Source organism: Pseudopipra pipra, chromosome 3 (assembly GCF_036250125.1).
Source record: "Pseudopipra pipra isolate bDixPip1 chromosome 3, bDixPip1.hap1, whole genome shotgun sequence".
NCBI lineage: Eukaryota > Metazoa > Chordata > Aves > Passeriformes > Pipridae > Pseudopipra > Pseudopipra pipra.
The window spans coordinates 91,061,970-91,079,426 of record NC_087551.1 but is presented as its reverse complement, the minus strand read 5'-3'; the positions used below and the strand labels follow the sequence as shown (position 1 = coordinate 91,079,426).

General features: G+C 34.8%; 2 protein-coding genes across 3 annotated transcripts in view; one reads left to right on the top strand and one right to left on the bottom strand.

Moving 5' to 3' along the window:
* KHDRBS2 (KH RNA binding domain containing, signal transduction associated 2) overlaps positions 1-17,457 on the bottom strand; it is a 735,331-nt gene that overhangs the window by 77,572 nt on the left and 640,302 nt on the right. The window lies entirely within an intron of this gene.
* Positions 1-17,457, top strand: part of PRIM2 (DNA primase subunit 2) — a 109,128-nt gene that overhangs the window by 55,382 nt on the left and 36,289 nt on the right. For both annotated transcript variants that reach the window (XM_064650295.1, XM_064650294.1), the window contains 2 exons: positions 10,450-10,517; positions 16,815-16,887. In XM_064650295.1, coding sequence (XP_064506365.1) covers positions 10,450-10,517; positions 16,815-16,887 — 141 coding nt within the window. The remainder of the gene's footprint in view (positions 1-10,449; positions 10,518-16,814; positions 16,888-17,457) is intronic.

The following is a 17,457-nucleotide window of genomic DNA, read 5'->3' as shown; positions in this document are numbered from 1 at the left end:
AGTTGCTACTAGTTTTCCTTAATGCAAATGTCCTTTTCTGTTTTGGAAAGAAAATATTTAAGCTTAAACTCTTACTCATGTTTGGGAAATGTCATTGCTGTTGCTGGCAATTGAGAGTTGAGATTAAGTAAAGTATTTGAAAATGATGATAAGTAGGCTCAGATTAATGCTGTGTTGTAGCAGTATGAAATTTGAGTGCCTGTCATGTTTTTAGCCCTACTCACTAAAGATAAGAGTGTAATCACTGATACTTGAACATATGGGAAACTAGGGCCTAAAATTCTTTCAAAGGCTGGCAAGATTTGTTTTTACTTCTTAAAAAAACTTAATGAATATTGTAAAATATGCACGACTGAGCAAAAGTATTCCAAATACCTTTTTACATATAAAAGATGGATATTTTCTAAGTTTTAGCAACAAAACAATTATTTTCAAGCAGTACCACATGTTGAGAGAATAAAACACTTGAAGTTCAAATGATGCCTTCTGAGTTTTAAAAGTAAGAGATTGGCATAATGCAGGCTGTTGTAATAAAATCTTTTCTATGTTGTTTGGTATGAAATCCATGAAGATTACTTACATTTATTTGAAATTGTATAGTAAATTTCTCAAGGGGGAAAAAATAAATATATGAAGATTTGAGAAGCTCATTAAACAAAGAAAATGCTTTGCAGTAGTATCCTTAGACATTAACACCTTAGTGTTTAAGGACTCAATAGGAATACAGCCTCAATTAGTGTCTACTTTGGTAAATAATTCTGGTCCCTAACAAATGTTTTTAAGATTTTGGTTAATTTTTCTCTGAAAGCAATCTGAGAGTAAAATGATCTTGTTTCCAAAATATCCCTTCATTTCATCCTCCTGAAAAAGGCTTTAACAATCTTGTTAGAATTCATGTGTAATTGCTAATCGCAAGTAATTTTGAAAATTCCCCACCTTGCAGATGACAATATGGACCTTTGAGGCTGCTTAGAGAATGGAAGCTTTTGTATGGAAAACAGGAAGGCTAGTAGTTCAGGAATATTTAGTACTGGAGGTCTGTATGATATACTGTGTATTTGGTTTTAAACAACTGTGATGCACAATATGCCTGAGGTTTGAAGGCACTTCTGAAGATCGTCTGGTCTAACTCCTTAGATCATCTAGAGCTGTTTGACCAGGACTGTCCAGGCAGGTTTTGAATATTTCCAAGGATGGAGACTCTGCAACCTCCCTGGGCAACTGGTGCCAGTGCTCCAGCACCCTTACAGGGAAAAAGTGTTTCTTTTCAGACCGGACCTCCTGTGTTTCACTTTATTGCTCACATTTCCTCTCATCCTGTCACTGGTCACCTGTGGAAAGAGCTAGACTCTGTCCTCTTTGCACCCTCCCTTCAGGTATTTATATGCATTGATGGACTCCTCTGGAACCTTTTCTTCTCCAGGCTGAACAGTCCCAACTCTCCCAGTCTTTCCTCATATGAGAGATGGTCCAGTCCCTTCATCATCTTTATGACCCTATTCTGGTCTCTCTCTAGTGTGTCCACCTGTCTTGTACTGGGTAACCCAGAACTGGATGGATTAATTGATTCCCAGTAGTAAAATCCTGTTAAGAAATCTAAATACTCTTCTGAAGTTCTATAATAAAACTGATTTATAGTAACTGGTTTTTATACAGTAGCAGATTATTTATTTTCTGTAGTGTATAGGGCTTTTGAAGTAGGGTTTGTAAAGATAAAATACATAACAGCTTTTTAACTAAAGGTTTTTAGAGTGGTCTACATTGATGAAGCCTTGTAGTAGTAATGATGACTATGGAAAATGAGATTTTATCCAAGTGGATTGGATGGGTATATAGAGAGTTGCTTCTTCTGTTTCTGACTATATTGTCTTCAGCATAGGAGAAGTTTTGCTAGTGTGATTGTTCTTAAAGCAGTTTTGGAACACAGTGTTAGTGCTAGACTGATGGAGTTTGTGATGAGAAACACCTACCATGGTTTCTGACAGTGACTTTGAGGGTGCATAATGAAGCAAAAGAATGCTTCATGCTTTCTAGACAATTGCTTCTTGTGTGGTATTGGCCACTGACTTCTACCAAATTATGCAGAGATGTTAGCTTTCTTAATTTCCTTGTCACAAATGAATGGAAAGGGGCAGGTGTGTGTGTGTGTGTAACTTCAAAATTATAACATCAAAACGTTGGAGAAATCACTGCTGACTGAGTGACCTCCTCCCCCTCCAATAACACTGTGTGGAAGCAAGTTAATTAAAGCATCAGTGTGTAGCTGAACTGAGGAACATATTCCAGGCTACCACGGAGTACTGGAATCACTATTTAGTCTACGAACCTGGGAACAGGGAGAAGCTTCTGTTCATAATTAATGCCAGAAAAAGAAGCACAAGATTTGCATGCAGCCAAAGAACAGTAAGCAGTATTGCAGTGATGAAGAACTATTTGCATGTATCAGAAGTTGGTAGTGAAATAAAGTAAATTATTTTCCAGGCTCACTGTGAAGGCAAGTGTTCCAATACACTGTTTACTTAGTTTGAAAATTACTAGGTGTCTGGAAGTAGATACAAAAAAGACTGAGGACTAAATTAAAAGTCGAGAAAGCTATCTGTAAAGGCTGAGTCAGTGGTGAAACAGTTGATAATATCACTGAAGAACCTTCACAATTATGGGAAGCAGTATTATTTAACAAAAGATTTGGATTTTGCTGACAAGGTTGCTTCCTAAGTGTCTACTTCAATTTACATATAATTAAGGCCTGAAACACACTGTACACTATTGTAAGAAAGATGGAATTAATAACCTATCTTGGGGGAAAAATATCTAATGAGCATCTTAATAACTGTCAACTTTAGCTTTGTGTTAGAATGCAAAATGTACAAAAGATGAGTTCATTTACATACTTTCACCCTAATACGCAAGCGAAATGATTATATCCACAAGTAATAATGATGCAAAAACCAGGAACAGTTTGCTTACCAATTAAACAAGGTTTAATTACTGAAAAATTTTGCTTTAAAGACTAAATATTACTCTTCAACCCAGATGTTATTTATACCTCAATGTCAGTATGAAAGCTAGACATTTCCAAATGGAAAAAAGAAATCAATTACTGTCAGAGGAAAATGCCTCAGGAAAACATTAATTATTATTCTGAATGCATTTGACAAATGCTGAGCTGAAATTAGTGGAGTTGAGTTTCTTCAAAATTCTTAAAGTATTAGGTAGATATCTAGGACATGCTAGCAAGGACATTTTTTTACAACTATTAATTTGTTTCTTCTGCCATGGAAGATTTGTCCTTGGGCAGCTTGAATTAACTGACAAAATGAAAAAAGACATTATATACGCTATATTTATAATTTAAAATATATATTTTACAATATAATTTATATTTATTTATACTTGTTTATAGCTTTTAAATTGTTAGATATAGCATTTAAACAACATTGATAATAAGTATTATGTCCTCCCATTTAGAGTCCAAAAAGAAAATGACAGTGCTAACAATAGAACTTGAATTCCTATTTTTTTTTTAAATTTAAAGTATGTTAGTTGTTGCTGTTGACTAGCTTTCCTCAAACATAAAAGGCCACTTTGCATTCTGTGTGATTTTCTTTTGGCTGGTTTGTGTTACTGGGAAGGGGGTGTGAGAGAAGAGTGGTGGGGAGTTTTCTTTAGTTAACAAAACAAGCAAACCCACAAAAACAAATTCAGCCTTATATTGACACATCAACCACTAGAGATTCATGAGGAAAACGTTTTACTGTCCTTTAAAAATGTCAGAGTTGTTACATTTGTACTAGAAGCCCAGTAATCCCCATCTATCTTATTTATTTCCTTTCTTCCATGCATTTGGTGGTGCTAGATGGGAATAATCGAAATGCTTTACGTATTAAATCATATTGACCCATTACAAAGAAAAGTTTGATAATGTCAAAAACATTTTTTGCATAGTTTGGTTAGGTTTGAAAAATGTTATCTGCTCTTACATAGTTCGTGTGTTAAAAATTGACATGGAATAGATGTAATATTAATTGTTTGGTGTAGTTTTTATTGACCATATTTCAGTGTAAGTGCTGCTGAAATAACTTTTAATAGCTGAAAAAGCCTTGGCAAAAATTATTTATTAATTTTGTACAATGCTTGAGATTTGTAAGATGCTGTGAAAGGTTAAACCCCAACTTTTTTTCAAAGGAAAATTGATCAGTGCTAAAATGTCAACTGTCTAGGTACAGCAGCATACTGGCATGCAAACACTGCTCTCTTATTTCAGGTTCCCCAGCTGCATAGCATTTGCATTGTGACATTTTGTTACAACATTAGCAGGGCAGCTGATGTTTCGAAATCAATCAGTTTGTGTTGGTATGAGACAGCCTGCAACTTAGTTGGATGTTAAAGGTGTTTCTCTGAAATGTAATTAACTTGGAAGTCCTAGGTTATGGCAGTATCTGCATCTCACTACTTCTTAGTGGTGGCTGCAAAATTGTACGACTATGTAACATTATCGTTCTGAAATGTCTTAAAAAAAAAGGTAAACCAAAGTAATATTAAAGCTTTCTCAGAAGTATAAAACCTTTCTAGACATTATATCTGAAATTTAATTTAAGGCAAGTATTTTGGTGCCTGGTGCACTAAATTGCCTTACTGGAGAATTCATGTCCTTTAAAACTGCTTTTAAGAGAATAACAAGCTAAAATTCAGGTTTGGTTGAAAATGAAGTTGTTTTAAAGTTTTGGAGTTTCTATTCATCCACAATGCTTCTAATCAGAGAGAAATGCACTAAGAAGCTTTTTGTACTATTATTTCCTCCATTTAGGCTGTATTCTGGAATGAAATGTACATGAAAACTAGTTTTTGTCACTAAAGGCAATTAGATTGCAGTGGGAAAGAGATTTTACCTGAGTGATTTGTTTGAAACAAGATGTCAGTGTGTAGTAGAGTTTCCCTTTTTATATAAAAGCATGGCCTTGATTATGTGTATTGAGAAGCACTTGTAGCTGGACTTGGTATAAGTGGAACTGAGACCTAAAAGCCTGTTATTTACTGTAATCATGTATGTGCACAGTTCATGTTCAAGACCAGGTTGGATGGGGATCTGAGCAACCTGGTCTAGGAGAAGGTGTCCCTGCCCATGACAGTGGGGCTGGAACTAGATGATCTTTAAGGTCCCTGCCAATCCAGGCCATTCTATGATTCTGTGTTGATCCTAAATATTATAAATATGTAAAGAGTACTCTGATGTGTAGTGTGTCTATAATAATATAGTGAATATTATGACACAGTCCTTAAGTGAGTAGAACTAAGATGTTTCTACAGCATTATTTTTAACCTATTCTCTATCTTAAAATGAGGATGAGAGGAGGAAAGCTTCCCGAAGGCTTTTGTAGCATCTCTTGGAGATTGTTTTCCTTTTGATCAAACAGAGACTCCAGAAGGATAGATAAACTGAGGACAAGGAGAAAAATCCTGAATTAAAGTAAAAACTTTAACAGAAGACATCTTATTGTCTTCCCTTGTTTTTCAGCTATTCCTGGTGAAGGGGAAAAGCTGGGATCTGTAATTCTGACTCTCAGATATGCCATGGCTATGGTGCTGTCAATAAAAAATGTGTACATCAGGCTTAGGTTACATGAAAGCTGATACTCTGCTAGGTTGATTACATCTGGAAAACATTTTCAAATGCTTGCCAAACAGATCTTTGAATAAAGTTTGTTTAGTATTAATGAGTTAGTTGGAACAAATGTACTGCTTAGTAGTGTTAAATAGCTATCTCTAAATGGAGTCTCTTTTTAAAAAAATTCAGTAGAAAGACATGAATAGGTATAGTAGTGTTGGATGAGCAGAGTAAAACCTGATTTTATTTCACTCCACAAAAGATAATTTCTAATTGTATACAGTTCCTTTGAATGTACTACTATCATGTCATATTTACTCATATATTTGTTTTCATTTATCTTTTACCTTATTTCCCTCTTGCACTTCACTGCTGTGCAGGCTCATACTCATCTGGGTGGTGCACTTAATGAAATCAAATAGACTGTAGTCAGAGGTGTGAGAAGGAAGACTCCATTTCTAACAGATGTACAGCATGTTTTTTAATCATTATCTAAGAATTGAATGGTTTGAGGAGCAATGCTGTTAATAGCACTTCTGTTTTCTGCCAGAGTTTGTTTGCTAGATAAATAGACTTTAAATTCCTGAAAATAGGCTTATTATTTAGTCTTTAATGGAGATGAATCGTTCATATCAGGACCTTTAGCAGCAGGTTTGAAGAAGGGAAAGTTTTCCCTTCCTCTGTCTTACTGGTCACCATGTCAGATCCTGCTTTAGCTCAGCTCTAAGCTAAGCTAAGTTTGTTTCTGACTTTTTTTTTCCTCAAATGTTACCATTGTATTAGAAATTTCAGCAAGGTGTGATGTTAGCATCTTGTTAAATCTTGTTAGCATCTAGTTAAAATTAGGCTAATTTTAGTGTGATCTTACAGAAATGCAGTGGCCTAATGTCACATTGAGAAGGTTTCTGTGAAGTCTACATCCTTAGAACCATGTCATTGTTTATTTATTTTATTCATTTTCTACACACTTGTTAACATTGATTAAGCTATTGTCTACAGAAACAAAATTGTCAAGTCTATGTTAGCATCAAGGTTTCCACTTTATTTGTTTCGTTTCACAGATTTCTCAGGGAAAATCCAGTAGAGATGTAAGTTATTGGTACATTCAAACCTGCTGTATAATTATGGGGGTTTGAGTTTTGTTGTGTGTTTGTTTGGTGGGGTTTTTTGTTGTTGTTTTGGGGTTTTTGGTGATATATTTGTTGGGTTTGTGTTTTGTTGTTGTTGAAGGTTTTTAAATATCCTTTTTGCACAAACCAGTAGCAGTTTTTTGACTCTTCTAAGATAGACAACAAAGCTTGCAAAATATTGTGAAATCTGTACATAAGCTGAAATTTATCAGCCTCTTATTGGTGTAAAGTGAGTATATATATGTAAGTGGTGGATTGACCCTGGCTGGCAGGAAATCCTCTCTCTGCCCTTCCAACCTTTCCTGAGGGATGGAGAAGTAGTTCAGAAAGGGCAAAAATAAGAAAACTCATGGATTGAGGTGAAAACAGTTTATTAAGTGATAAAAGAAAGAAGAAAAAAACCACAAATGATGCTCACCACCAGCAGACTGATGCCCAGCAATGGCTACTTTGGAAAAATTGCCCCTTAGTCTTATTGCTGAACATGACGTTCTAAGGTCACAGGTGATGGTAGACTTTTGAAATTTAGACTTAAGATACTTCCTTTTTCTTATGTTGTTAAGTGTTCTTTCTCCTTTCTTAATTTTAAATGCTGTGTGATATTGTACTGAACTTGCCTTGATCTGCATCACTCACCCCAGCTTTCACCATCTCAGCTCAGCTCTGAGGTGTCCACACATTCTTGTCTGAGTCACTCTGCTTCCCGCTCTGATGAGCCAGGCCCTGGGACTGGAAATATCTGAACTTGGCAGTGTTTTATGTTCTCTCTAAATTAAACTGCTTCAACATGATTAGAATTTGGAGCTATGCTCTTTATTTGACAACATTTTGATGTCTTTCAGGTCTCTAAAATATCAAATGTCCTGTTTTTCCATTTTTTTTTTTCTGGTAAAATGGTCTCTGTGTTGAGTACCATATAGAGATGAAAGCAAGGCTGTGCTTGCAGGAATTTATCTAAATTTCATTTTAGAGTTGTTGGAAAAAATCTTCAGAGTCTTAGTTTGAATTCTGTAATAGGGATCATCTTTTAGAGAAATGCTGTTGAAAACATAAAGTTCTTAGCTGCTTGAAAACATGAGCAATAATCTAACATCACCTTTGTTAAAGCTGATTTTCTTTACACTGTGGATCGGTTAGAAAAAATATAATTGTGAGGAATGACTTTATATACGAAAATGTTAGGTTTTATTTTTATAATCCAAGTAAGTTAAAGCAAAATGTGCTCTTTCAGTTAAAATTGTTCAAATATTTTGATGAGGTTTCCTCAATTGTGTTTAAAGAAAGCTATCCTTAGATTTGGCATAACTTTATCCTAGTTTAGAACAGTGTCATGAGGATCCCATATCTTAATGAAAATGAACATTTGATCTAACCTTACAAAGTGTTTGTTTTAAGATTTGAAAGGTGTTAGATCTTATTTTCACATCAAAAAACTCCAGGATCAGTTCTTGGTTCTGCCTCAATTCCTACAAGACTCCAAAATTAGTTTTAAACCAGTGTTTTTGTTAATTGATGGTATTTATGTAGCAATGTAGTTCTACTGTATATATAACTTTAATGTCAATGTTTTTTCAGATTTTGAATGTTACTTTTCTTTGCTACTTATATCACTGTCCAATTTGACTTCCATAAACATCTTGTCATAAATGTGTTGTTTATAGCAAGGAAATTTTTTTCTGATTAAATGTGATATTTCAAGTACTCTGTAGAGAAAAATGCTTTATGCTTGTCTCATGTGAAAGGATACGTATGTATGTGAGTGTGCACGCAAATATTGTTTTTGAGTTATTAATGGAAAAGAAGCAGATGGTATTTCCTGTAATTCAGTCTTTGTTCTGATTTTACAAGTGGAATAACTTGAATGGTGTTTAGAAGGCTTCCAAGTTCTTTTCAAACATAATTTCTGTTTTTCTGATGGCGTTTAAAGCAAAATTAGAGGTTTGCTTTACCAGGGACGTGAATATAGAACAATAAGTATATTGGCCTTTAAAATTCAGTGGTAAAAAGACAAGTTTTTTATCAAAAGAAGCTTCTGAATAAATACAGAGCTTACTGAATTTTTAGAATACCATATGCATCTCATTCTAGCTCCGTAAAATAAGGGAATGTGGATCATGCTTTAATTGCCAAGATTGCTGCCTTTTAAAAAAGGAAGATTAATGGATTGCTGAGACTGCCTGGTTACCTTTTCTGCAGCAGCCAAATGGGATGAGTACTCTTGGGTTACCTGGGACTAAGAAGAGCTGTGTTGTGAGGCAGTGATTGCTGCAGTCCAGGGCTACCTGAACAGCTGGAATGGCTCCCTCCCCACTGTCCCTGTGTTCAGAACTTTCAGCTTTCATTTGACAGATAGCTCTTTTGAACCTCCTCTCATTTAGCTGGTGGATGGTATTGCAAGCTTGAGGCACCAGTTTAAGATTTGATCCCATTCTGACTTCTGTCTGGCAGCAAAGGTTATGAAATGGATGTGATGAATGGGTGGGTGGTCTCTCAGGAAAATATTGAACTCCATCCTCACATAGTGTAGCTATGAGACAATGGAGCTTGGCATGGAGTTTCTTAGAGTTACAACTAAACCTCTATACCCAGACACTGTGTGGCTTATTCTGGGGCATATTTATTTGTGGATTATAAATATAAGTTGCAGCCTACTAGGTAGTCCTACTTCAGTGCTTGCCTTATTTGTGTGTTGGAGGAAGCACGGTGAAGCTAAACTAACTGTTCATGCTAAAAATGGTGGCTTTTTTTAATGGTAGGGTTTGTTTTTTTTCTTTACAATGATATTTTTAGTTAGTGTATATAACAGTGCATGCTATTTTTTAGTTACTTGTAAGATACTCAAGAACTTGATGGTGATTTATACAATGTGAAATATGTTGAAATTTTAAATTTGTACAGAGGTAGTTTTCAAAATACAGCCTAACTTGGTAGCCATAGAATCATGTTGTATTAAATATTTCATGTTAGTTGTAAGTCAGAATTATCTGAAGTGCTGAACTTGTAGCTTTTATAGGTGAAGGTAGAAACCTATATACAGATACTAAGCAAATTTAATATTTTTCCAATTATTTTAGTTAATACGTCAACTAACTAGTATTTTGCAATAGTGTGATGTATTTTTTGATCTACAGATTATTAGGTTTATTTTTGCAGAGAAAGTTGAATGCTTTAACTAATCATGTGAATGAGTTGTAAGAAATAAAGTATGTATTTATTTTAAAACAGTCAAATTACAAAATAGAAGTTATGCCCATTTAAAAAAGAACAGTGTACACGGAGGCACGTCTATATAAAAGTCATATAATGCTAAATAGTATGTAAATTCCTTTTATACAAATGTAAATTGTATATAATATGGCTTCATGGAATATATTTACATTATGTGATTCATTGAAGCTGTCTAGGCAGAATATGACTTCTAGTTCAAATATGTTTGGAAAAAAGTATACCACTTTCGATTATGTCTTCCTATTTAATTCAAATAGCATTGTAATTTTAGAAAAATATTTTTTCGCTGTTTGTTAACTTGTAAATATTTCTGCTAACTTCAGACTCTGGAAGGCTGTGCTTAGTTATTTTTAATAGGAGAAATTGTCTTACCCAATGTTGTGTAAAGTTGTAACAACGCAGAGTGACTTCTTATGTAATTCCTGGTTTTTGCTATCAGGTTTTTTAAGGTAGTATTTTATTAATTGAACTTCTGTTTTCTTCCAGCTGACGGCACGATCGCTACCTTCCATACAGTCTGATGAGAGACTACAACCTCTGCTTAATCATCTCAGGTAGCATAAACTGAAAGCATGAGTATATTCCTTCCTACAGATTAAAATAATTGTATTAGTAGAATGGTTTAGGTACAGGGATTTTTTCAGACACCTCATCTGTGTGATTGGCTTTGACTGGAAAAAACCCAAAAGTAACCCTTCAACTTAAGAAAAGCTTTATAAATCACAGGATCACAGATCACAGAACATTCTAAATTGGAAGGGACCCACAAGGATCAAGTCCAGCTCTTATGTGACTGACATGAAATATAATTTATAGAACTAGTGTTGCTTCTAAGTAACAAAAAATTATTTGTAACTTTTATAACATTTTTTGTAGTACGTGCAAAGTTGTTAAGGTTCTTTATGAACAAAACAGATTCCAAGTTACACTGCTTAGAGCATGGGCCTTCCTTGTTGCAAGTATTTTGTGCTGGTTTTGGAAGATTGCACTGTCATTGATGAATGGAGTCCTAATTTGTTCTTTTAATGGACCTAAGGAGGTTGCTGAAAGTGAACCATTAGAATATGTTCCAACAAAACTAAATAGTCTGCTTCACTCTTAGTGGTATGTATATATAGATATATATACTTCCTACTTTATTTGTAGAAAAGGGAAGAAGAGTGAGAAAAAAAACTTTCCTGATGTTCTTCAGGTTAAGCATCTGGTCTCTTTCTTGCATATGTGATTGCTTTTTACCACTATATATGGGAGAGTTTTCTTACTATGGTAGTATGCAGGAGGACAAGATCCATACAATTAGAGGAAGATGGCTTAGAATCATAGAATAATTTAACTTGGAGTGAACCTCTGGAGATGATTTAGTGGTTAGATCAGGTTGCTCAGGTATTTATTTCTGTTGAATTTTTAATATCTCTAAGGATAGAAATTTACTTAAATATTGGATGTCAGTAATGAAATCTGTTTTTGAACATGTACAGCTTTGCATTAAGATTACTGAAATTATGTTGGATGAATTAGAAATGAAATTGTTGAAGCTCCATCATGGCAGCATTGCACAGGAATTAGGATGCAGATCTAGTTAGCATGCTCCTTATTTCCTGTGGTGCTCTACTGCTTTAGGTATCTGTACCTAAAACCTAACATTTTATTTCAATTTAAAAAAAAAAAAGTTTTATAATTTTTAATTTATAGGAAGAGGTTTATGTTTTGCTGTTTTTAGTGGAAATCAGAATAGGAAAAATAGCTTTTTTGTATCTCTGCTTATTTACATATGATTGAACTTTGTTCAAGAGCAAGGAATGAAAACAAGTATTGCAGTGTAACTGTTACATAGCTGGTTAGGGATACTTCTGAATGCCGATAACCTTCAATGTTATTGTTACCATACATCTCACTGGGATTTTAAAAAATATGCCTCAATGACATGCCTTTCTCCATTTGAAGATAAAGGGCAATTAAGTTAGCTCTTTATAAACTGTGCTCTCTAGGGGTAATTACTGAGAAATTGGAAATTTCTTTTGATATATGCTGTGTGTCTATGTAAGTGGAACCAACTTTCAGTATCACAGCAATCAGTCCTGTCTATGTTGTTTTTTTTTTTTAAATATGGGAAAAGGTTGCCAGAAAAAAGTTACTTTAACAGAGATACTGTATCCCACATTTATGCTACTTATTGTACATTCTTATGTTATCTTGGTAGGTATGTTACACAACTGGTAAGTTACTTCCATTTTGATTTTGTGAAAATGGAGGGACTGATTCCAGTATTTTTTGTCACCAACAGAAAAAAATTATACAAATGCTTCCAAGTTGCCTTTTTGCAAGTTCGTTTAAAATGGAGAAAATACATCAAACCTTACAACTTGAAAAGCAGGCTCTGGCAGTAAACAGACAGGTGACCAAATAGGTCATCTTTGTTATTTGTTTCTGTGAATCTGTGATGCATTGTGCTTCATCTTACTCATAAGAAAAGAGAATATTAGTTAGTTGTAGACTTTTCTCTGCTTTCATTGTGTGAATTCTTACAGCGGTATATTATTTTTGGCATATGTCAATAGAACTCTATCAGGGGAGCAAAAGCTTAGATAGAAATGTATGAAAAGAGCATACAGTTGAAGGTTACAGAGTATTGTTTAGTTGGTAAAGCCCAGCATTTTTTTGGCACCCATTCGTATCTGCTTGTGACTTACAAATTAGCTAGTCCTCAGAAAAGGTGATGTTACTGTGGATTATGTCCTCATAGATATTGTAAACCATTCCCTTTTTTTTAATGGATGTAACATATGTTTTGTAATTGGGTAGTTCTAGACTAAATATATATTTTGTCTGTGATTAGATACTCCTTTTGTCCAATTCTGTTTCATTGGTGCTTTCTAATACTACTTGTACTAGATCAAAAAAAAAAAGATAACATTTTTAGTTAAAATGTTAAAACATTTGCTACAAGGCTGTGTTTAGGGATTTCCCGTGCTCACAGTAGGCTGCAAAGAGATTTAAATTGCTAAAACTTTAGCAATTTAATAGAGATGGAAACTTTGTCTAAATGCGTGAGAAGAACAGTTCTGCAACTCCTGCTTTATATGGGATGTGTGATGACATTATAGGGATGTAACATTCTACTGTTTAAAATCTTCAGCAGGAATAATTTTGAATAGACAAAAACTGTTGTTTGTGATCCCATCAAACTACTATAGGACTGGGCCTATTTATGAATTACAGGAAGAAACTGAGTTGATTTTATTTAGTCTTGTTAAAGAGAGGCTTAGGGATGATCAAATAGCAGCTTACAACTGTTTCAAGGACAAACATCATGGTGTTGGAATTCTCGATGGTCAGAGGATATAACAAATGACAGTGGTCACATACAACAGCTTGGGAAGTTTAGATCAAACACTTGGAAAAATGTCTATACTAGAATGATTGTGCAGCAGATTATACAGTGATATAGAATCTTGGTTCGTGGAGATTTTTAGGATTCAGCTGGAAAAAGCCACGGCTCACCTGACTAGTGTTGGCAGTAATCCTATTTAAAGTGGGGTATGGGACTAAATGGTCTTCTCAAGTCCTTTACAGCCACCACTTATATGATTCTCTTAATTCTGTCTTTAAGTGATAGTTCATAAGGTTGATACAGAAACCAAGGGTTTTGCAAGACTGGATTTTTTTAATATATAATGCAGTACTCATGCAGACATATTCACCCTCCTTCTCACCTATGCTCATCTCACAAGCAAGTAAAGAAGAATGCACACTTTGATGGACAGTTGTTATTTATTATCCTCAACATCTACAAAGTGCCCTTCATACCCTCACTAAATCTTGTAATACACTAACACATCCGTGAATAATACAATATTTATCAAAACCGTCCTACAGCTGTTTATTTGAAAGACATAGATCCCATTCTTGGAAGCATTGATGTAGTGGAAGTTTCTTCTTGGTCAACAGCTGTGCAAATGTATGTATTGATCTTTAGTTGCTAGGTGTTTTAGAAAACTTCTGGTAACTAAGATACTGGATTTTAGAAAAGCAGATTTTGAGTGATTGGAGTCAGGCTGAATGGAGAGACAGGAATTTATATATGGAGATAAAACAAAACTTTTAAGTGAAAAGTGAAGACATTGCTGCTTGCATTCCAGTAAACCACGAAAATAAATATTTCTAGGTGAGTAAGAAGGTCAGGAAGTAACCTCAAGAGTTATGTCAAATAAAAGAAAGAACGAGTCCAAAATAAGAGCTAAAACTGAAAGCAAAAAATATAAGAAAGTGAGAATGATCACAAACCTGGCTAGTTTGTGTTGTAATGTGTTTTCAGATCAGCAGTAGGAAGCTGTTTGCCTACATTTAATGATGTGAAAAAAATGAGGACCATTGTTCATAGAACAAAGAATAGTCTTAGATTTTTATTTTTATTTTTGCAAGATTCTTGAGATTTTTTTACTAGAAATGTAGAGAAAATAATGGCAATCTGTGGAGAAAGCAGTGTGATTTTTTTATGATGAAACCAAGGGACTTGGAGAATCTCTACTGTAGAAAATCAGAAGACCTGGCACCTGAAACTGCAAACCTGAAAGCTTCAGTCCCTTGAGCTCCTTGGGACAGGAATCCAAGAACTTAGCTGCCAAAGGCCATATGGCTAGTGCTGGCCTTTGTGCCTAACTCTAGTCTACCACGTATTCTGGTTAGATAAAGCTCATACTCTTTTTTTAGAGCACCACTTTTGAAGGCAATTTGTAGGGTTCAGCTCTTTGGTGAGTAGTGTCAAGTATCAAGAAAATTTGACCTTGCAAAGGTCATATGCTACTTTTTAATGTAAAAAATTAATAACTTTTCCTGTTTGTGTACCGTGATGAAAATATTTGACCTTTTCAGAGTCTGAAAAGTAGAATTTTTTCTTCTCCCCCTCAGCCCCTCTTAGCGCTGAGTTTTCTCTCCTTGCAATAGAGTTTTCTACCAGGTCCAGATATAATGGTCAGTAAGATTCAGAGAGCATGTCCTCCTTTAACAGTAACTTCTGAAGTCTTACTTTGTTCACTTGTAGGAAAACTTGTGTCTTCTCTTTGGACCTTCTCTTCCCAGGCCAACCCTTTCTATGGAAGCTAGGAAAAAGTAATTTTCTTTAGCTTAACAATTTTTTTCAGTATTAATATGATTCTAATGAATACTTTAGGATATAAGCAGGTGATCTAAAATTATTATGGTGGAGCAGCTTAAGAAGTTACCAGCCCTCATCCTGGGATGTGATCATTTACTGGTTTTCCTAATTGGTTGTTTATTAAAAAAAAAAAAAAAGTTGCCTAAGAAACAGCTGTTGTTTGTTGTTCTGTGCTTCGATTGTAATATTTTGGGCACTGTGATTTCTGTTTTGTTTATAGTTTGCTTAAGTAAATTGATGCAGATCTGTTGCTACAAGGGAATTTAGATAATTCTATAGTAAAATTCATAGTAATAGACATACACAACTCAAATGCTTTAAATTATTTATCTTATTGTGTATTATTTTGTTGTGTAATGAAAAAAATCTATTAAGTACAGCAGGCTTTCCTAGTGCTCCAGTGTGTGCGAGAAGTAAGGCTAAAGAATAAATGAATGCACTATAATTAAACAAACTATTTGTACTCTAGTAAAATCAACTGTTCATTATATGCTTTTCATACTTCATGGTATTGAAATGCCACAAAATAATTTGCAGCACCTAGTATTGTCATTTAACAAAATGTCTTTTTTTCTGGAGTTAAACTCTGCACTCTGTCGAAAGATTTAAGAAAGATTTAAGAAGTTAGGTAAAAAATCCCTCTTGCACAAGGATATTTGTTCTTACCCAGGTTTTGCAACCTGCTTTTTGGATGAGTATGCTGTATCCAAAGCCCCTGTTTACTTTATTGCCTGCTGTGCTGTCAGCTCTTGACTTTGGTTGGGTTCTGCTGTAAACATTTCTCTGGTCCTGTTCTGCAGCCCTGCATATATCCTCATTCAAGAAGTCTATATATTTAAAAGTAAAAGCTGGGCATTAGATGTTGAATTTGATTTGAGGTTACTTTGGTGACAGTGTCTGATGTGTGACTCTCTGCTGTAGTGTATGGTTACAGCTGGTTGCATGGTGTTAGGAAGAGCACTCCCAGCAGCTTGATGGAGGTGATCCTTCCCCTCTGCTTGGCACTGGTGAGACTGTATGTGCAGGGCTGTGTCCAGTCCTGGTCTCCCCAGTCCATAGGAGAAGAGGCTGAGAGAGCTGAGACTGTTCAGCCTGGAGAAGATATGTTTCGGGACAGTGTGGGTGTGAATCTTAGCAGTGCATATAAATAGGTGTCTGTATCAGAGGAATAAAGAATACAGAGTGAGTCTCTTCTCAGTTGTATCCAGTGATAGGCCAGGAGGCAATGGGTGCAAACTGATATACAGGAGATTCCTCTTAAAACATAAGAAAATGATTTTTTTATTGCCAGGGTGGTCAAACAATGGAACAAGTTGCTCAGAAGTTTGAGTCTCTGTCCTTGGAGATGCTCAAAACCCAGCTTGATGAGGTGCTAAGCAACCTGCTGTAGCAAGCACGTGTTTTGAGCAGGGGTTTGGACTAGATCATCTTCAGTGGCCTCTCTCAACCTCAACAGTAGCATGATACTGTGATACCTCACCACTCTTTCCAGACAAAGGGGGTAGGGAGCGTTTCTTTACTGTATTGGCTCTAAAGTTGGTTTTATAAGTGTCAATTACTTGGTTTCTGGTTTTGCTGATATAAAATAATTGCAGCCTATAATTGATAAAATAATTTCTTTCTACATTTGTATACTTAAAAAAATATTTTTTTGAGCAGCTTTAAATGGTGCTCTTCTGTTTGCTTTGTTTTTCAGCCATTCTTATGTTGGCCCAGATTACAGCGTCCAAAAGAACACTGGAAAAATTTCTCTAGAGCAGATTGATTCTGTAAGTCCTCTGTGTTTCTGGAGTTACGTACTATGTTGAAACATAACTTTTTAAATTCAAATACTCTCTGTACAAACAACATAAAAAATGTTTGTCTTTTTTTTATTCGTATTTTATTTTTAACTGTTGAATGAAATTGTGATAAAGTTCAAAATACACCAGAATTAACTAAAAATGCCTCTAATTAGGGCTATAATGAATTGCCTAATTTTCCACTTAATTTTGTGTACTTTCACAAATACCTAGCATAATTATAAGGAGAGTTTAACAAAATTTTCTTATTGAATAATCTTGCAACCCATGATGTTTAGTTTATCATTATTCCATTCCAGTATTAGTATTTTCACTGCTCTTTTTTTGACTTAAAGAAGGGGTTTTGAAAACAAGGAAGTAAATAAAATGGATTGTAAAACACACATGAATGTTATAGAGTCAATTAAAAACACATCGTAACTATTTTATCTGAATTTTAAGAAATGTGTGTGTTTTCCGTGTCCATCTTAACCATTATAGAGTTCCTCTGGTAGTGAATTCGATGGCATGACTCACATGTTAAAAAATAAAAATGCA